We start from the raw sequence: 22,035 nt of genomic DNA, 5'->3' as shown, positions 1-22,035 counted from the left end.
GAATAGATAAATAAATAAATAAAACAATAGAAGAGAATAGGTGTCAATTACTAGTAAGTAATGGTAGGACTAATTATGCTACGTTATGCATTAAAAAATAAAAAAAAACAATGATTACTAATAAACTTTTCACTTTGTAATAGTTTTAGATTTACCAACAAAACCAAATAGGAAAGACAGGACTAAACATTTCCATACACCTAACACAGTTTGCAAACTATTTTCCTTTTTTGTAATTCTTTAATTCCAACATGGTTCACATATATTAGTTTCTGGAATACAACAGAGGGATTCAACACTTCCATGCATTCTCTAGGGCTCATCAGGACAAGAAGCTCTTTCATCCCTATCACCTACTTCACCCATGCTGCCAACCATCACTTTGTTGTGTGTCGTGAAAAGTCTGGATAAAAGAGCTCAGACTGAGGCAGGAATCCACCAAAATCCTAGAGAAGAACACAGGCAGCAACCTCTTTGACCTCAGCCAAAGTAAATCCTTACTAGATGCACCTCCAAAGGCAAGGGAAACAAAAGTGAAAATGAACTTTTGGGGTTTCATCAAGATCAAAAGCTTTTGCGCCGCAAACGAAAACCGTCAACAAAACAAAGAGGCAGCCCACAAAATGAGAGAACTTATTTGCAAATGACACTACAAAGGGCTGATATCCAAGAACTATAAAGAACTTCTCAAACTCAACACCCAAAAAACAAATAATCGAGTCAAAAAATGGGCAGAAGAAGGGACCAGACACTTCTGCAAAGAAGACATACAAATGGCTAACAGATGCATGAAAAAATGTTTATCATCATTAGCCATCAGGGAGATTCAAATCAAAACCACACTGAGATACCACCTTCCACCCGGCAGAACGGCAAAAACTGACAAGGCAAGAAACAACCAGTGTTGGAGAAGTTGGGAGAAAAGAGAACCCTCTCATACTGCTGGTGGGAATGGAAGTTGGTATAGCCACTTTGGAAAACAGTGTAGAGGTTCCTCAAAAAATGAAAAATGAAGTATATGATATTTCACACCAGGGCTGAACCTATTAAAAAAATTACATGTGGCCAAGTGATTCATGTTGGCTGGCTCACTTGTTCTCATGATACCTCGTTTTTCTCTTCCTCCCCTTCATCCTCTTCAGCAGTAACTGGACAATCAAATATTTCATTTTATAAAGACTTTCCAAGACTGGAAGGATGTAGAGTGAGTTCAATGAGTTTCAGGCTGAAGGAAAAAGATGTGACAGTAACATGGAACCCCCATATCCTGGGGGACTGACAGGTTTGCAAGAGGGGTGACCCATCACAGTATTAATCCTTCCAATACTGGGGATATTGAAGTGAGTACACATGAGCCTAAGTAATGCCTTTCTGCAGCCTGGATGGGGTGTGGGGTCTCTGCATCAGGGATTTAGAAGGCCAACAGTTGTTCAGGGTCTTTTAGAGCTGAAGGATTAATCTGGATTGCTTGATTGACTCACTGACTTTATTTATGATAAGAAAATGTTGGTCACAGTTTCACAACATAAAGAATTGAGGTAGGCAGTCAATACCTTAACATCTGCTCTCCAGGGTTATGTTTTTAAAAGACTGGATGTGTAGAAAACAAATCTAACTTAGGCACCAGCCACAGGTTGTTAGCTCATGGGTTGCAGCCTGCCAATACACAGGGGCCATCTCTGGCTCACTGATATCACAGAAAAGAAACAGAATCTGTCACAATGAAGATGTAATATTTCATTAAGAAGGTTTTTTTTTTTCCAAAACAAAGTTCACAAATTACTCAAACTCATAATTTATTCTGTTGTGCTTTGTAGCAAATGAAAAAAAAATTTAAAATGAAAGAATATTTTGGGAGTGATTTAGGTGTTAAGTTTCGTGCAATAAACAATTTACATCTTAGGGCATCACAAGAAAATATTGAAAGCCCAAACTCTGGAAGGATTCTGAATTTAGAGTATTATAGATTATTACAATGTCTATATGCCTAATCATATAGTGATAGTATGATCTAGTCTTATATGTATAACAAAATTCAAAAATAATTTGTAATGCTACTACAACATTATATTAGACCTGAAACACTACTGAGAATATTCAAAGAAAAATGCAATCCCCTGGTTATTGACGGGAAAACAGGTAAAGCCCATCAGTGAGGAAAAGCTTCAATTATAAGAGATGTCATATTAAGAATGTCATAAGGGGGGCACCTGGGTGGCTTAGTTGTTAAGCATCTGCCTTTGGCTCAGGTCATGATCCCAGAGTCCTGAGATCAAGCCCCACATTGGGCTCCCTGCTCTATGGGAAGCCTGCTTCTCCCTCTCCCACTCCCTCTACTTGTGCTCTCTCTCTATAAAACTAATAAGTAAAATTGTAAAAAAAAAAAGAATGTCATAAGGGGAGCACCTAGGTCGTTCAGTGGGTTAGAGCCTCTGCCTCAGGCTCAGGTCATGATCCCAGGGGCCTGGGATCGAGCCCTGCATCGGACTCTCTGCTGAGCAGGGGGCCTGCTTCCTCCTTTCTCTATGCCTGCCTCTCTGCCTACTTGTGATATCTGTCTGTCCAACTAATAAATGGAATCTTTAAAAAAAAAAAAGAATGTCATAAGGGTGCATCTGGGTGGCTCTGGGGTTTAAGCACCTGCCTTCTGCTCTGGTCATTTCTCAGGGTCCTGGGATCTAGCCATGCAGCAGGCTCCCTGCTCAGCAGAGTCTGCTTCTCCCTCTGCCTAACCCCCTCCATGCATGCTCTCTCTTTCTCTATCTCTCAGATTAATAAATAAAATCCTAAAAACAAATAATTGGGTCATAAAGATAGATGATACATTGGTTGATTTTCTTAGCATGGAGAAGAAATAAGATTATGTTAATTTATGAAATCAATAAATGGTTAAAAAAAGGATACCGTCAAAAGATTTCTTATATCCATATACTGCATTTTAACTAAGTAGAATCTAAATAAAAATTTGAAAAGAAAAAATAATTGCCCATATCCAGACATAAGATAATGGAGCAACTGCAGCATGTTTGGAAAAGAATGGAAGACATTTTTTCTTCCCTCACAATGATTACGTCCACTTGCACCTTGCTCAGAAACTAACCTTAAGAGGGACGTCATCTCCATTTAGGAGATGCAAACATGCATCTTTCATATTCCATATTTCACTATGCAAACTTTCAAAATTTCATACTTAGGATATATGATTTTTCCAAATTCAATGAACTTGGGAGATATTCTCAGGCCTTTGTTATAAACAGAAAATCTCCAATAAATACACTATAATTAAATAAAATAATAAGGATGCATATAGATTACACTTCTTTTGTAATATGTCAAGGTGGCATGATAGTTTTAAATGGGTGAAAAACGTTCATAGAGATGTAAACAACAAATCCTGAAGGGACACAAAGTTGCACGCTCACCAGAAGGTCTGTTTTCTTTACAATTCACAACGGAACCTAAAAGTACGTGTGAGGCATGGAAAACTCAGGAAGAGCTATGCATATGATATGTGAATTAGAAATAAGCAACAAAGGAAAAGAAAAAGTGGGAAGTGCATGAATCGGTCGATCTAAGCATCTATTTTACTATCTTCAACAAATAGCAGCAGCTTTTTTTCAAATGCTGATTCACAGATTTTGCTTAGTACAATCTTTCGCATATTGAGAAGTGGTCTTGACACTTTGAACAGAAGAAATCTCAGTGGAATCCTGTGAAAGAGCTCTTCCTGAACTCTAACCAATTTAAAACTGCTGAAGATTGTTCCCGGCTCATGAGAAAATTAGAAAACATGGCAAATCTCAGTTGAAAATAAAGAGATAAGCAGGGGCACCTGCGTGGATCAGGTCTTGATGTCAGGATCCTGGGATCGAGTCCCACGTTGGGAGTCCCCACTCAGTGTTGTCACCTTCTCCCTCTGCCTCTGCCTCCCCCTCCTCACCAGTGTACTTGCATAAAATCATTAAAAAAGAAAACAGAGAAAAGTAGATGAGGTAAAAGGCACGTTTTGAAGATATTATTGATGAGTTTCCTTCCAATGATCACGAGAAAGGATAAATAAAACAATTCCTGTTTTCCTTGTAAATTTAACCTTAAAAAAATGAAAGGTTTATGGAATCAGGGACCTGTCAAGTTTGCACTTGTTTTCCAAGTACTGTAACATTGTTGGAAAAAAATAAACACTGAAAAGTAATAAAAGCATCAGTGCAGGACAGTCTGTGCTTTTACCTGGGGTACCGGGTCTAGCAGAACTCAGAGAGTTCACTTGGGAAGATGGGTGCGCCTCTTTTTGCATGGTTTTTTGCAAGCTCCTCCTTCTAGAAGGTCCTGAAGGTCAATGGTTCTTGCATTCCTGGCCCAACCCAATGTAGCTCCAGTTTCTCTGAAGCTGAGTCAAGATTTCTCCCCAGAAAGAAGTCGGCATTGGTAAAAAACCAACCACAGTATTTCTGTTGCAGTGTCCCGTGACCTCTCAATCCAGAGACCCCTGAGTAAAATAGGGTCTTCAAATGTCCTCAGGGACAATGAAGACCAAACCCTGGGAAGAGCCCCAATATGTCATCGCCTGTACTTTCTCACCTACCAGCATGTTCTGGGGAAGCTCCCAGAGCCCCCTACTCAGCACTCAGCCAACAAGGCAGCTTCTCTGTCACACCTCAGGAGGCAGGAAGTTACTGCAAAGGCCCCAGGGTCTCCCCAGGGCATCGGGTGAACCGGCTGGAAATACAGCTCTGGCTCTCTATCCTGGGGCAGTGAGAATGGAGCTGGATCCCATGACCTGGGAAGAAGGAGGGCTTTGCAGGATCCAGCAGCTCTGCTGCAGAAGGGATTGGGAAAAAAGGGCCTAAAAGGGGACAGAAGCATACACACCCAAATCCTCCTGCTGCTGAGGAAGGGATGGGTCTCCTGTCAGGGACCTCTGCCCTGCCCATCCCTCAAAAGGGAAACTGTGGGAGGACTGTGGGGCATCATGGGTCTTACCACAAACACTGCCACCATCAGCTCCACTCAAGGCCCCCCTGTGGTTGGGGGGCAGCTGGTTAGGTGAAAACCCTGCACAAAACCTGGTTTAATGCAGGGCCTCCTCACCAGGCTCTCAGGGCCTCACAAGACACTTCATTCTCTGCTCACTGTCACAGTAGACCACTGCCTAGGGACAGCCACCTGTCCTGCTGATCACTACCCCCCTAAACAAGCAGGTGCCATGTGCTCAAGAGGATCTGTCACCAGAGTTAATACAAACACCATCAGATCTAAATTCAACCTGGGCCCCCTCCCCAGAAAGGTTCCTGGGGTCCCTTGCAGTAGAAGTACCACGAAGGGTAATCTTGCTCTATCCTCCATTCCCCACGGCTGCCAGGGTGTTATCTGTCTGAAGGCTTCACCCTGTGCCCTTGAAGGAGAGGGACTGTAGGTCCCCCTGAAGGGAGATGCTGACACAGAGACAGAAATGTGAACAGTTTATTGGGGAGATACCAGGAGAGACAAAGCACAGGGTACAGGATGGGCAGGGAAAGCATTCAGACCACCAGGAAGAAACATTCATATCTTGACTAGATATAAACTCATTGGAGCCTGGTTGTTGGAGGTCAAGGAAGTCTTCAGATTACAAAATGATTACCCTGTAAGGCAAGAGGATTTGGGTTAGTACAATGGGATCTTATGTTTTCCTAAATGCTCTCTGCCTCCCATACTGTATCTGAGGCCTTGGATGAACACTTGGGTGTGTGGCCACATCTGTGAGTCTGTATGTAATAGACAATAACTGTCTTCACATCTCACATAGAAATATCTGATTGTACCTGTTCTCTTAACTATATTTTACTTCATTGTGGCTAGGACCTGACATTTAATAGAAAAAAGGGGGCTCTTTGCCTTGTCTTTGAAATGAGAATTGCCACTACCGGGGCTGAGGTATTACACTCTTAGTGTATTTTATGGACTTAAATAAACATTTTTTGATGCTCATTGGCATGGAGCTATTTTCATTTAAACAGTGAGAATGGTGAATGGTCAGAGCCCAGATTCTTTGCCAATTATTATTATTATTTTTTCTTTTTGAGACAGAGACAGAGAAAGCACAAACTTGTGAGTGAAGAGGGACGGGGGAGAAGGTGAGGGAGAGAGAGAATCCCAGATCGGCTCCACACTCAGCACCGAGCCCGACTTGGGCCTCAATCTCAAAAGCTCGAGATCATGACCTGAGCAGGAATCAAGATTCTGCTGCTTAACCCACTGAGTCGCCCAGGAGCCCCAGCAGGTTCTTTATGTACTTCAACTCCTATTGTTCTAGTGACCTCAGAATCCAATATGTTCTCTCTATGACAGATTAAAATAAAAACTGAGGCCCTGAGAAGGCCCCACTGAGAGCTGCTTTTTGGACTGAGAAATCTGGAATACAGGCAAATTTGGACACTGGGACTGAAGTCCCAGAGAAGTGCACAGCTATAGGCAGGGTGGTGACGCAGATGCGGAGGCCTGGTGACAGGGCTCCAGCTAGGGCTGCTCCTGGCCAACCCTGATTCTCCCACTAACAGTCTGACTCGGGCTGAGGCCAGGGCGGCCACCCTTCACTGGTTCTCCGTCTTGTCTTCATGTTTTGTCACTGGGGGACTTAAAGTCAGCCAGACAAGAATCCCCAAAGACCAAGTTAAATTTCCCAAATGTTCACGACACTCTTTCACATGGTTCAGAATTTTCAGAAATTCAGGGAAACAACGCTCTTCACAGACTATGAGTGAATGGCTTCATGGCAAAAACAAAATTCTGAGACAAATAACGGCGTGATCCACACTGTGTGAGTGAACACATGCTGCAGTCGGTGTGGACCGCACGGTGTCTTCACACTCACTCTCAAGCTGCTGGCCTGCCAGGACCGGCCTCACCCTCCCTGAGAGAAGCCTAGCCTCTCCCTGAGCACCTCGGGCCTTCTGGGCATCCACAATCTCCTATTTCTGTGTGACTCAGGGCTCCCTCCCTTCTTTCTGGATACATCTCTAGTTCTTCCCTTATACAGAACACACGGTCTATGTCCTGTCATCAGTGTGTCCCTCCCTTCTCTCAGACACACACCTTCAATTCCTCACATTAAGGCCTCATCCCTCCCGGAGCACAGAGCATCGTCTCCATACCATATGCGTGTGAAACCTGCTGTGCCCAGCTTTCGGAGAAGGGCAGGTCTCTGCCACCACAAGGAACCTACAACCCTCTCAGTATGACTGGAAAACAAGGTCCATCAATTCTAAGTACAGAACAACCAGAAGAAAGTTACCATGTCTTTAGCAGTCTTCACTCCCTCATGCCACGAGAGGCCTGTGGGCAGCACCGCTGGTCCTTGTGGAGGACGCTCCAGCATCTGTATCTGACCCACACCATGGAAAAGACAGAAGCTTCTCCACCTGGAAGTGACTGAGCAACATTCCAACAAACCCTCTACACCTGCCTCCGGCATCTGCCACTTTTTCTTTCATTCTCACCTCCCAGACCAGACAAGAGCATTACCTACAAGTTTCTAAACTGCAGAGGACAAGGGCAGACCCCTACGCTAATGAACAATGAAGGGACCACAGCCCTGTGTCAGGCGTTTATACAACTAAGGAAATGACAGCTTAAACCCTACACACTGCAGATGAAGTGAGAGGTGTTTCATCCCTCCCAGAACAATGTATGCGGATGCTGGATGTGCACGACGGTAAGAGACAGATGTCTGCCATTGTGCAATGGAGACACTTCCTTCCCAACAATGGCACCTGCCCACTGCTCAGTGTGTGCAAATAGCAAGGCACAAGCACGTGTGTCCTGAAGAACTTCAGAATCATACAGCGTCCCCAGCCTGGTTTCCCCTTGAATGTCAAGCCCTGAACACAAACTCTGCCTTTGCTCCACTGACACAACCAGAAGGTGATGATCTGGAAATAGACGCCTGTAAGCTCTGCATGAAGACTTGCCACTTTGAACGGGAAACGACACCACACACAGACCCCAGGATATACCCAACACACACAGGTCAGGACACTGTGCTGCCCAGAGAGGAACAGGACTCCAGAAATGGGTACAACTGAAAACACCCCAGCATTTACTTGGTTCTTCTCTGGGACCTTCTCGGGCATGGTGCTGCTATTGTCCCCTTGAGCTCCACAGGCTTCTGATTGGGACCGAAGGCCTAGAAGGGACAGAGGTGGTTTCAGACTGGCGACGACCACACAGGATTCAAGCCAACCCTCTCCCCCTGCCCCAGCCTATTCCCCTCTCTCCTTCTGGAGGGTCCACTGTGTTCCTCACAGGACTCCCCTGACCCCTGTGGACGAAGGCGGGAACTGTCCATCACCCTCGCAGATACGACCACTCTGCCTGGGACACATGTTTCCAGAACTAATCTATAATGCTGGACAACTGGGGGTCTCCACATGTGAGACTGATGTGAAGGTTGTGCTTCGTCCAGCCCAGAGCCCAAAACATCGTGTCTGAGTAGTGCACCTGGGCAATGCTTCTATGTCTGTCCTCTGTGGAATGTCACTTTTCTGCTCCATAGTAGACGCCTGCTGCCCAGTTCTGTATGGTGAACCAGACAGTCCATGAGATGGACGTCAGACAAAGTGGAGGAATGTTACCATGTCCTTACTTGGGCTTACTGCTGCATTGCAAAGCCTTGTGGTACCACCTCTCCATCCTCTCCACCGACAGAAGTGGTTCAACTATGAATAAGCTCTATGACCCATGTCAATTCAGATCATCTCACCATGTGGTGGAGGAACGAGGTGCGGCCGAGGCCCCCATGTCGACCACTGTGGAGGTGGACGAGGAGGAGGGAAGTCTGGTACATTCCACCCCATGTGGTAGGGCATATGGAGGAGCCCTGGGCAATGAGGGAACTCTCTCACACCTCTAGCGACCTGCAGAACAGACAAGAAAATATTTTAGCAAAACAGACAAAAGTTGCAACACCAAGAAAAGAAGCCAAAACAAAGAGCTCTCAGCATCCGGCTCCTTCTCCAATACCACCTTCCAGGAGAGCTGCATCATGCTAGAAAACTTACATGCCCCTCCCAGCTGGGGCCAGTACAATGAGGGGGGAGAGGGCAATGGCTGTTACAGGAATAGCCTGTCACCACACATCACTGCCCATGTCGGCCCACATTCTCCAGCAAGAAGTAGTGTCTTCAAGATGAAAAAGGATCATTGCAAACTAAAGCAGCACATTCCGGACACGGAGGCATCGACATCCTGGACAATAGTTCCTCTATCCTCCTCAGCCACCAGAGAAGATTTTGCTTTGGTCAGAATAGAGAGAATGTGACGAAACTGAATGCCCTTTCTCCACAAAGTTTCCGAGCCACTTGAGGGGAATCGTTGGCCTATAAGTCCCTGACTCTCCCCACGCTGCCTCGCTCCTGACAAAGGGGTCCTCTACTCTCTACAGTTTCTGTCCATGGCTACAAAGACACTTGAGGAATTAGGGCCTTGTGGTCTGACAGGGGCACTGGAAAAGTGTTGTCCGAGGGACATGATATCAAAAACCTTTATTTACACTGAGCAGCTGTGCTTGTCTTTTTTTTTTTTAAAGATTTTATTTATTTGACAGACAGAGATCAGAAGCAGGCAGAGAGGCAGAGAGAGAGAGAGAGAGGAAGGGAAGCAGGCTCTCTGCTGAGCAGAGAATCTGATGTGGGGCTTGATCCCAGGACATAGGAACATGACCTGAGCCTAAGGCAGAGGCTTTAACGCATTGAGCCACACGGCGTCCCCTGTGTTTGTCTGAAAACACAGTCATTTGGAAATTTCAACCTCCTGAGTTCCAGAGTAATTTTGTACAATGGGAAATGAAGATGGGAAGGCCATATAAGAGAATTCACAAAAGGGTATATGCTTCCCAGTGGAAAACTCCACACGTGTGATGAGAAAAGAAATCAACTCTCACACTAACTTAGGACCAAAGAACCTGCTCCTGGAAACCCAGCTGAAGGGCTGGGAGGCAGTGATCATGCACGTAATCACTGATGTCCCCCTTCAGAACGTGTGACCCAGTGTGCGATTACGACAGTGCACATAAGAGCTTTGACACTTCAAAATACTTGTAGAAAGGGTCTTAAGTGGGCTGGTTCTGCAAGGCACGTTTTCCATCAGAAGTAAAATGGAGATGACTTGTGAAACATGCCCTGAGAACATGGCAGACTGCAAAGGAGACAGTATAAAATGCAGAGAGAGTTTTCCCCAGTTTCCGTTTGTGAGGATTACCAGACCCATCTATCCCCAGCATGAGCACAACACCAGTGCACCTGAACGTAACCTAAAGGGAGTCGGGCTGGCCAGAGGACTTCACTGTGGAGGGAGGGGCCCTCCTCCCCCAGTTAATTCCCCGGAGTGCACTGTGGGCAGGCAGGGGTACACATCCGCACACACATCTTCCCCACCACCATGTTCCAATACTATAGCATCTGTGCCAGAATGGCTATCCGCCCCCTGTGTCTCACCTAGCACCTGGGGTGAAGAGATTCCATGGGGAAAACTACTCTCACCACATGTTAATATAGGTCTGCACACCTCGACAGAGACAAGAGTGTGACACCAAGGATAATCAACTAAGGAAAAAACTCCATTCAGGACAGGCCAGTATCTACAGCTGGGACCACACCTCCCCCATCATAGCAAACAGAGCAGCTCCTTCTATACATTGAGAACAAACACAATGATAGGCCCTGGAAAGCCTGTTGTCCACACATGGAAGTGCAGGGGCTTATGGGTCAACCGGAAGCCCACCAGCATCCCCCCTGAACAGCTCTGCTTCCCTCCCTGACAATGGGATCTCCTACGCTCCACAAGGGCTGTCCATGGCCATAGACACCGCTGAGGAGATAGGAGTGTCCGGAGTCCTGCAGAGGACCTGGAAGAGTGCTTTCTGAGAGTAACAGGACCCCTTCGAGTGAGCGAGACCAGCTCTGTGGATCCACGTCCCTGACATTCGGACAGTCCTTAGCTCAGGCACAGAGCAAATGCCTAGTCCTTGGTGCTGAGACCCACTGATGGGCCGATTCGATACCCCCAAATGAGAACCAGTGTGTCTGGAGAGCACAGGCAATGCTCCCAGGATGGGTCGGGAGAGACGCTATGAGTTGGCACAGCCATCAGACCCCATCAGAACCCGCTCATGCAAGCACAAGTAAAACACGTGTGAGGTGTGGGCCTTGCAGGGAGTCACTGGGATTCCCTCTTCAGGGCTGCTGCTCCAGGGGGTGTTTTCTATGACACACCTGGCACCTGCCAGAGTTCATCATCATCTCACCCAGGGGCCAACTGGAGGGATTCCAACTGTCATCTTCATCCACTCAGATGGGACGCATGGGAGGTCACAGCTCACCTTCTCCACAAACACTCAAGCTGCCCAAAGCATGTTGGACAAGTGTGACGCGGTCCTGGCTTTTCCCATTCTCCATCTGAGGACCTCTGCAGACATCCTCCCAGGTTAGTCTCCTGACCCGAATACTAAAAATGCTCCAGCTCCCGGAAAGCAAACGGCAAGGAGTCAGCCGGACTAGCTGACTTCACTGTGGGGTGAGATGTCACCCTCCTCAAGTTATGTACACACACACATACACGCATGTCCACACACACACACATACACACACAGATGCATGAGGTGAGCATCCTACCGTCACGTGTCTCAAAGCATCTACAGCTTTGGGAGGAAGCACAAAATTGAAGATCTCTAATGGAGCAGGCGGAGGCTCCTGGGTGAACAGTGTGCACTCTGAAAGGGATGATCACAGGACACACACCAAGGCCACAGGCTAGGACAGGGACCTGTCCACACTGCAATCCATTTCAGAAACGGACACAACTAAAAATGCCCAAGCACTTACCTTATGCATCTCTGGGTCCCGTTGAGGGCTAGTGCTGCTGTTCATCCTGGGAACCACTCTAGATGCTAGATCAGACAAAGGTCAGAGGCTTATTGTGGTTTCATGCCATCCATGCCTTCCTCTCCCATCTTGCACTCTTTCCCACACTTGGGGCCCTTATCAGAGGGTTTCACCCATGACTCAAGTGAGTCCTTTGCAACGAGAGACACCAGTCACCTCTTGCATGAGACACTCCAGGGCCCTGGTTCCAGTGTTTCTGTAAGTAATCCATCACGTGTAAACAGGTCGGGGTACAACTGGCTATCAACACTAAAATTGGGGTGCTCAACACACATCAGAAAAAAATCACTTTATCTTCATAGATTAAACACCTAAGTGAGAACAGCCTTGCGTGGGGACATCCACAAACCCTGAACATGAACAGCCCATGTTCTCTTCTCAGGCTACAGGTGGATGGTTCATTTGTCCATCCTGCAGTTGGGACCTAGAATGTGTGACTGGCCAACAAATAAACATTTCAGGGAAGAAACAGACTTTGACATTTGTATAGTCACGAACAAAGAAATCATAGACAGATTGAGCAATAAAGCTACGGCATTGCACCGACAGCATGAGAGGAGTAAAATATATTTCATTGCTCAATATGGTCCTATAGATGACAAGTAAAACAAAAATATAGAAACCTCCATAATGAGTAAATAAATGCCCTTTTTCACAAATAGTCTTTTTTTTTTGTCAAGGTTTGACCACTGAGTCAAGGTGGGAAGGGCGCTCGTCTCGCACCTTCTCAGGCTCAGCTCTTCCGAAGGGGGTAGCAGGGGGAAGGTGTGGAGCGGCGTGAGCTCCACCTGTCACGGGGGCAAGTGTTCTGCTGCCTGGGGGCATATAAGAAAAGCACCCTCCTGTCACCCCTTCAGACAACCTGCAGGCTTGTGATTCTCTCCAGGACACACAGCGATCACCCACAGGAACAGGAAGGACACCGTGTGGTTTCACAGCCGAAATCAGGCTGCTGCATTTCCCATCGTGCTCCCTACCTTGCCACACAGGCTTCTGCAACTCAGGCCTTCCCGGCATCAGTTCCCGCCTCACGGATCCCACAGGCAGCATCTCCCTTTGCATCATGCGCAGTCTTGAACACAGAAAAAGAATGGACATCTCTAAGAATTACAACACCACGTCCTCTCCTAGGCAGTAAACAGCATAGCCGTCACCTCTCCAAACACCCGTAAAAACGCATGTCAAACTCTCACACCTGGATTTCAGGTAGGCGTTCTCCCTGCTCTGCTGCATCATCCTTGTTTCCCAATACCGAGCCTTCATCTGTGGCAGAAAAACACACCCACCTTCAGTTGTGCCCAACTATGCCGCAAACGAAGATGAGGAAAAGGAAAACACTTACCCAGTTAACCAGAGCATTCCTCTCTTGAACTGCGATCTGAAAAAGCCAACACACCAGAAACCCATGTTCAGGGCTCTAAGGGCCACGACCATCACCTGCAGGGGGCGCCAAGGGGTCAGTGTGTTGGACACAACTCCGGTTACCTTGTGGTTGAAGGTGAGGTTAGACTCCTGCAGCTCTTCCCGCATTTCTTCCACTTCTTGTCTGTGAGGCGGGACAATTGTTTTCATCAGACAAAACCCAACACTGGGTGTGATTTTCAATCATCTGCCAATGTGGCCATCCTCCTCTTATCTGTCCCCTCATACAATTGATCCTGACACAGGAAACACTTTCACCTGACTATAATTGGACTGTGGGATCAAAGCTGTTCTTACAGGCTTTCCTTCATCATTTTTCTTTGCCTGCAGGATCAAAACCGACAAAACTTCCTTACCCGTTTTCAATCTTTCCCTCAGTTATCACATGACAAATGTCTTTTGTCATGAAGCTCTATTCTCCTTTAACTTCTATCCTCGCTATGGTTCCCAGGTTTGCAAAGACCAGCACCATCAGATGCCACTACCGGGCTTATGGGAAGGACTCATCCCAGGACAAACTGTTTTCCTCCAAACACCACCTCAGGGACGCTGGTATGGAGCTAGTTTCCACAGTCAGGCCAACACTGGGGATCTGGATATGTTTAGTAATGTAATTGTTTTGTGCCTTATCTTTCTGTGTCAGTTAATTCGCTCTGGATACATCCTCTGAATTTTAGTGTATATTACTTAATTGAGTCCTCAAAATGTACAAAGATTAACAATCCAAAGGGAGGGAGGAGTCAAGATGGTGGAAAAATAGCAGGCTGAGATGACATCAGGTAGCAGGAGACGAGCTAGATAGCTTATCAAACCATTCCAAACACCTACAAATCCAACAGGAGATCGAAGAGAAAAAGAGCATCAATTTGAGAAACAGAAAATAGACTACTTTCTGAAAGGTCGGACCCACGGAGAAGTGAATCCAAAGCGACGGGAAGATAGACCCCGGGGGGGAGGGTCCGGCTCCTGACAAGCAACAGAGCACAAAACCAGAACTTTTAAAAGCAATGTGCACTGAGGGACGTCGCTCCAGAGGCTAAACCGGGCTGAAGCCCGTGCAGGGACGGCGTGGTCCCAGGTCCTGCAGGGTCACAGAAGGCCCAGGGGTGTCTGAGTGTCATAGAACACGCAGGTATTAGAGCGGGGAAGCCGGCAACAGAAAGAGAGCCAAGGAGTGACCTCTCAACTCAGCATTACCTTGAACCGTAATCCATGGCATAGGATCTGGGGAGATCCCCCCAAAAGAGCTCAGCGATCTAAGGGTTTCAGAGACTCCAGGTGGAGCTGTGTGCCAGAGACAGAGACACTTGGTCACAGCCTGGGTGAGGTCTGAGCGCAGCCGGAGGCCAGGGAGAGGGAAATGATGAGCGCTTTTCTCTGAGGGCGCACTGAGGAGTGGGTCCCTGAGCTCTCGGCTCCTCCAGGCCAGAGATTGGGAGGCCACCACTTTCATTACTGATCTCTGGAACTCTACGGAAAGTGTTCAGGAAACAAAATCTCCTGAAAGCGACCCCAGCGGATTACTTAGCCTGGCCTCTGGAAAGGGTGGTGCAATTCCGCCTGGGGCAAAGAGAACTGGGAATCACTACAACAGGCCCCTCCCTGAGAAGATCAACAAGAAATCCAGCCCAGACCAAGTTCACTTACCAAGGAGAACAGCGGAATACCAGAGGAGGCGAAAGCAAACCATGAATTCACGGCTTTCTCCTCATGATACTTTAGTCTTGCAAAGTTAATTTTTTTAACTTTACTTTTTTATCTTCAGCTAATTTTTTAAACTTTTACCCTTTCTTCTTTTAACGTTTTTTAAACTAGTTTATCTTAACAATACTTTTCATTAAAAAAATCTTTTTCGAACCTTCATTATTATTGTCATATGTTATCCTTCATTGTATCTAACTTCAGTTTCTATATACACATAGGGTTTTTTCTTCTAAAAAATTTGGGGTACAACTTCCTCTAACAGATGAATCTACACCCTAAATCTACCACCGGGCTTGTTCTACTCTCCAGCCTGAGCAATTCTTCTCCACTTTCTTTTTCTTTATTCTCCCAACCAACTGACATATCAACTCTTTCTTTAGAAATTAAAAAAAAATTCTTTTCATCTTAATAGTCATATTCCGTCCCTTCATTGTGTTTACTCTTGTATATGTTTTCCATTCTTTAAAATTTTGGGAGGTAATTTCTTGTAAGAGACAAAAATACACCCAAAATTAAGTGAATGACCCTGTTCTAGTCACCAGTCTAATATGTATATATATTTTTCTTTTTTATATTATTTCATTATTTGTATTCTTTTTTAAATTTTTTCCCTGAACTTCCTTTTACCCCCTTTCTCTCCCACCATGATTTGGGGTCTCTTCTGATTTGGCTCAAGCACACTTTCCTGGGGTCTTTGCCACCCTTTTAGTATTTTATTTGCTCCTTCAAATATTCTTATCTGGACAAAGTGACAAGGCGGAAAAACTCACCACAAAAAAAAAGAACAAGAGGCAGTACCGAAGGCTAGGGACCTAATCAATACGGACATTGGTAATATGTCAAATCTAGAGTTCAAAATGACGATTCTCAAGGTTCTAGCCACGCTCTAAAAAGGCATGGAAGATATTAAAGAAACCCTATCTGGAGATATAAAAGCCCTTTCTGGATAAATAAAAGAACCACAGTTTAACCATGTTGAAATAAAAAAAGCTATTAAAGAGGTGCTATCAAAGATGGAGGCTCTTACTGCTAGGATAAATGAGGCAGAAGAAATAATTAGTGATATAGAAGACCAAATAACAGAGAATAAAGAAGCTGAGCAAAAGAGAGACAAACAGCTACAGGACCACTTGGGGAGAATTCCAGAGATAAGTGATACCATAAGACAAAACAACATTAGAATAACTGGGATTCCAGAAGGAGAAGAAGAGAGAGCAGAGCAGAAGGTATATTGGAGAGAATTATTGGAGAGAATTTCCCTAATATGGCAAAGGGAGCAAGCACCAAAATCCAGGAGGTGTAGAGAACCCCCATCGAAATCAATAAGAATAGGTCCACAACCCGTCATCTAATAGTAAAATTTACAAGTCTTAGCAACAAAGAGAAAATCCTGACAGCACCCCGGGACAAGAAGTCTGTAACATACAATGGTAAAAATATTAGATTGGCAGCAGACTTATCCAAAGAGACCTGGCAGGCCAGCAAGGACTGGCAAGATATATTCAGAGCAATAAAAGAGAAAAATATGCAGCCAAGAATACTATATCCAGCTAGACTATCATTGAAAATAGAAGGAGAGGTAAAAACCTTCCAGGACAAACAAAAACTGAAAGAATTTGCAAACACTAAACCAGCTCTACAAAAAATATTGAAAGCGGTCCTCTAAGCAAAGAGAGAGCCTAAAAGTTGTAGATCAGAAAGGAACAGAGACAACATACAGTAACAGTCATCTTACAGGCAATACAAAGGCACTAAATTCATATCTCTCAATACTTCCCCTGAATGTAAATGGGTTAAATGCCCCAATCAAAAGACACAGGGTATCGGAATGGATAAAAAAACAATACCCAACCATATGCTGCCTACAAGAAACTCATTTTAGACCCTAAGTCACCTCCAGATTTAAAGTGAGGGTGTGGAAAACAATTTACCATGCTAATGAAAATCAGAAGAAAGCTGGGGTGGCAATCCTTCTATCAGATCAATTAGATTTTATGCCAAAGACTATAATAAAAGAGATGAGGAAGGACACTATATCATACTCAAAGGGTCTCTCCAACAAGAAGATCTAACAATTTTAAATATCTATGCCCCTAACATGGGAGCAGCCAACTATATAACCAATTAATAACAAAATCAAAGAAACACATCAACAATAATACAAGAAGAGTAGGGGACTTTAACACTCTCCTCACTGAAATGGACAGATCATGCAAGCAAAAGATGAACAAGGAAATAAAGGCCCTAAATGACACAATGGACCATCACAGATGTATTCAGAACATTCCATCCCAAAGCAACAATACATATTCTTCTCTAATGCACATGGAACATTCTCCAAAATAGATCACATCCTGGGTCACAAATCAGGTCTCAAACGGTATCAAAAGATTGGGATCATCCCCTGCGTATTTTCAGACGACAATGCTCTGAAGCTAGAACTCAATCATAAGAGGAAAGTTGGAAGGAACTCAAATGACAGAGAAAGGAAGCTAAAGAGCATCCTATTAAAGAATGGATGGGTCAACCAGGAAAATAAAGAAGAATTGAAAAAAAAATTCATGGAAACAAATGATAATGAAAACTCAATGGTTCAAAATCTGTGGGACACAGCAAAGGCAGTGCTGAGAGGAAAATATATAGCGATAAGAGCCTTTCTCAAGAAACAAGAAAGATCTCAAATATACAACCTAACCCTACACATAAAGGAGCTGGAGAAAGAACACCAAAGAAAACCTAAACTCAGCAGGAGAAGAGAAATCATAAAGATCAGAGCAGAAATCAATGAAATAGAAACAAACAAACAGTGGCGCCTGGGTGGCTCAGTGGGTTGGGCCTCTGCCTTCGGCTCAGGTCATGATCCCAGGGTCCCGGGATCGAGCCCCGCATCGGGCTCTCTGCTCAGCGGGAAGCCTGCTTCCTCCTCCCTCTCTCTGCCTGCCTCTCTGCCTACTGCCTACTTGTGATCTCTCTCTCTGTCAAATAAATACTTAAAATCTTTAAAAACAAACAAACAAACAAACAAAACAATAGAACAAATCAATGAAACTAGGAGCTGGTTCTCTGAAAGCATTAATAAGATTGATAAACCCCTGGCCACACCTATCAAAGGAAAAGAAAAAGGACCCAAATTAATAAAATCACAAATGAAAGAGGAGAGATCAAACCAACACCAAAGAAATACAAACAATTATAAGAACATATTATGAGCAACTCTTCGCCAACAAATTTGACAATCTGGAAGAAGTGGGTGCACTATTAGAGACAATATTATCTACCACAAGTGAGCCAGGAAGAAATAGAAAACCTTAACAGACCCATAACCAGTAGGGAGATTGAAATAGTCATCAAAAATATCCAAACAAATAAAAGCCCAGGGCCAGATTGCTTCCCAGGGGAATTCTATCAAACATTTAAAGAAGAATTAATTCCTATTGTCCCGAAACTGTTCCAAAAAACTGAAATGGTAGGAAAACTTCCAAACTCGTTTTATGAGGCCTGCATCACCTTGATCCCCAAACCAGACAAGGATCCCATCAAAACAGAGAATTTCAGATCAATATCCTTGATGAACACAGATGCAAGAATCCTCACCAAAATACTAGCCAATAGGATCCAAGAGTACATTAAAACGATTATTCTCCACCACCAAGTGGGATTTATTCCAGGGCTGCAAGGTTGGTTCAACATCCGCAAATCAATTAATGTGATACAATACATTAAGAAAAGAACAAGAACCACATGATACTCTCAATAGATGCTGGAAAAGCATTTGACAAAGCACAGCATCCCTTCCTGATCAAAACTCTTCAAAGTGTAGGGATAGAGGGCACATACCTCAATATCATCAAAGCCATCTATGAGAAACCCACCGCAAATATCATTCTCAATGGAGAAAACTGAAAGCTTTTCCGCTAAGGTCAGGAACACGGCAGGGATGTCCATTATCACCACTGCTATTCAACATAGTACTAGAAGTCCACGCCTCAGCAATCAGACAACAAAAAGATATCAAAAACATCCAAATCAGCAAAAAAAAAAAAAAAGTCAAACTCTCACTCTTTGCAGATGATATGATACTATATGTGGAAACCCCAAAAGACTTCACTCCAAATCTGCTAGAACTTGTACAGAAATTCAGTAAAGTGTCAGGATATAAAACCGATGCACAGAAATCAGTTGCATTGCTTTACACAACAACAAGACAAAAGGACGAAAATTAAGGAGTCAACCCCATTTACAACTGCACCCAAAACCATAAGATACTTAGGAATACGCCTAAGCAAAGAGGCAAAGAAACTATACTAAGAAAACTCGAAAATACTCATGAAAGAAGTTGAGGCAGACACAAAGAAATGGAAAAAGGTTCCATGCACCTGGATTGGAAAAACAAATTTTTGAAAATGTCTTTGCTACCTAAAGAAATTCACACATTTAATGCAATCCCTATCAAAATCCCATCCATTTTTTTTCAAAGAAATGGAACAAATAATCCTAAAATTTATATGGAACCAGAAAAAACCTCGAATAGCCAAAGCAATATTGAAAAAGAAAGCCAAAGTTGGTGGCATCACAATTCTGGAATTCAAGCTCTGCTACAAAGCTGTCATCATCAAGACAGAATGGTACTGGCACAAAAACTGACACATAGATCAATGGACCAGAAGAGAGAATCCAAAAATACACGCTCAACTCTATGGTCAACTAATCTTCAACAAAGCAGGAAAGAATGTCCAATGTCCAAATGACAGTCTCTTCAACAAATGGTGTTGGGAAAATTGGACAGCCACATGCATTAAAATGAAACTGGACCATTTCCTTACACTACACAGGAAAATAGACTAAAAATGGACGAAGGACGTCAATGTGAGAAAGGAATCCATCAAAATCCTTGAGAAGAATACAGGCAACAACATCTTCGACCTCAACCACAGCAACTTCCTCCTAGAAACATCGTCAAAAGGGAGGAAATCAAAGGCAAAAACAAACTATTGGAACTTCATCAAGACCAAAAGCTTCTGCACAGCAAAGGAAACAGTTAACAAAACCAAAAGACAACTGACAGAATGGGAGAAGATATTTGCAAAAGACATATCAGATAAAGGGCTAGGATCCAAAATCTATAAAGAGCTTCAGAAACTCAACACCCAAAGAACAAATAATCCAATCAAGAAATGGCAGAGGACATGAATAGACATTTCTGCAAAGACATCCAGATGGCCAACAGACACATGAAAAATTGCTCCACATCACTCGGCATCAGGGAAATACAAATCAAAACCACAATGAGATACCACCTCACACTAGTCAGAATGGCTAAGAATAACAAGTCAGGAAATGACAGATGCTGGCGAGGATGCATAGAAAAAGGAACACTCTTACACTTTTGGTGGGAATGCAAGCTGGTGCAACCACTCTGGAAAACAGCATGGTGGTTTCTCAAAAAGCTGAAAACAGAGCTATCCTATGACCCAACAATTGCACTACTGGCTATTTACCCTAATGATACAAACGTAGTGATCTGAAGGGCCACGTGTACCTGAATGTTTATAGCAGCAATGTCCACAAGAGCCAAACTACGGAAAGGACCTAGATGTCCATCAACAAATGAGTGGATAAAGAAGATGTGGTATATATATATATATATATATATATATATATATATATAGTGGAATACTATGAAGCCATCAAAAGAAATATCTTGCCATTTGCGACGATGTGCATGGAACTAGAGGGAATTATCCTTATCGAAAGAAGTCGATCAGAGAAAGACAACTATCATATGGTCTCCCTGACATGAGGAAGTGGAGATGCAACGTGGGGGGTTGTGGGGTAGGAAAAGAATAAATGAAACAAGATGTCACAAAATAAACTGAGGGATGCTGGGGGGAAGGTTGTAGGGAGAGGATGGTGGGGTTATGGACACTGGGGAGGGTATGAGCTATGGTGAGTGCTGTGAAGTGTGTAAGCCTGGTGAATAACAGACCTGTACCCCTGGGGCAAAGAGTACATCATAGGTTTATAAGAAAATTAAAAAATTAAAAAAAAATCCAAAGGTAACTCTTCAGGAGCCAATAGTATGTAGTGTCTGAACTTACCTGTACTTCTCCATTTCTTCTTCAGTTACTTTCAGATATTTATCGGCAGCTAACAGCTCATTCTTAGTTGCATTCAATTCATACAGTTTCTCTTCTAGCTTCCTAAGATGGGAGAGATATATACATTGTCCAGTAGCCACGGTCCTGAATTTTTGCCATTTATTCTTCCAGCACACATGATGGCCTATGTTGGAATGTCCCCGCTAAAAGCACAGACTAACAACACAACAGGGAAATGAATGAAGGCCCCATTTAGGGTTGAAGAAACATTGAACTCTTGCTTCTGGCCAAGCTCCCTGCAATCGGGGCTGTCTTTTTACTTGTCTACTTTAATTCATTCACCATGTCACCAAATAATATTGCACTCTGTGCCCTCTTGGAATACGTCTTTGGTTTGAGATGGTGAAGGCTCATTTCAATTCAAAGTGAAAAGCCAAGCCTGACGAGCTACACTCATTAGGATGAATAGGGGCCCATCATTAGTCTCTGTGGGGAGCCCTGATCCTCAGACCAAGGCTGTGCCCCCACATTCAGCCCAAAGGAACTTCCAGAATATGGCTTCACTGGTATGGAAACTCACTCCCACACATCTCTAGGCTTTAGAAGTACAACCCCTGGCCCCTCGTGAAAGATCCTGGTATAGGAAAAGGACAATCTTAGTGCCGAAAATATGTCCTCAAATAATCCATGTGAACTGTCACATACTCAGGGTGTTATCTCAGTGGAACATAGTTCAGATGTAAATCTGTCAACTCCAGTGACTCTACCTTTATTTAAAAAAAAGATTTTATTTATTTATTTGACAGAGAGAGATCTCAAGTATGCAGAGAGGTAGGCAGAGGGTGGGGGGGAAGCAGGCTGCCCACTGAGCAGAGAGCCCAATGCAGGGCTCCATC

General features: G+C 44.2%; 2 protein-coding genes across 3 annotated transcripts in view; one reads left to right on the top strand and one right to left on the bottom strand.

The window, feature by feature from the left end:
- Positions 1-4,307: 4,307 nt before the first annotated feature.
- LOC116580854 (transport and Golgi organization protein 1 homolog) lies at positions 4,308-21,901 on the bottom strand. Of its 2 annotated transcripts, XM_032327652.1 has the most exons (9): positions 21,140-21,901; positions 13,401-13,461; positions 13,258-13,293; positions 13,111-13,178; positions 12,893-12,987; positions 11,856-11,920; positions 8,738-8,891; positions 8,079-8,161; positions 4,308-5,621 (listed from the first exon to the last, which is right to left on the bottom strand). In XM_032327652.1, the coding sequence occupies exons 1-9, from the start codon at positions 21,151-21,153 to the stop codon at positions 5,601-5,603; spliced, it is 597 nt and encodes a 198-aa protein (XP_032183543.1). In that variant the 5' UTR covers positions 21,154-21,901; the 3' UTR covers positions 4,308-5,600. The 2 variants fall into 2 exon arrangements, with proteins under 2 accessions (XP_032183543.1, XP_032183545.1); XM_032327654.1 differs by lacking the exon at positions 8,079-8,161 and having other exon boundaries at positions 21,140-21,891.
- The window catches only part of LOC116581467 (glycine-rich cell wall structural protein 1-like), a 38,760-nt gene continuing 38,207 nt past the window's right edge, over positions 21,483-22,035 (top strand). Inside the window, exon 1 of the mRNA XM_032328644.1 lies at positions 21,483-21,531. Within this exon, the coding sequence (XP_032184535.1) occupies positions 21,483-21,531 (49 nt within the window). The remainder of the gene's footprint in view (positions 21,532-22,035) is intronic.

Source organism: Mustela erminea, chromosome 20, assembly GCF_009829155.1.
Source record: "Mustela erminea isolate mMusErm1 chromosome 20, mMusErm1.Pri, whole genome shotgun sequence".
Taxonomy (NCBI): Eukaryota; Metazoa; Chordata; class Mammalia; order Carnivora; family Mustelidae; genus Mustela; species Mustela erminea.
This window is presented reverse-complemented; position numbering and strand designations above follow the sequence as displayed.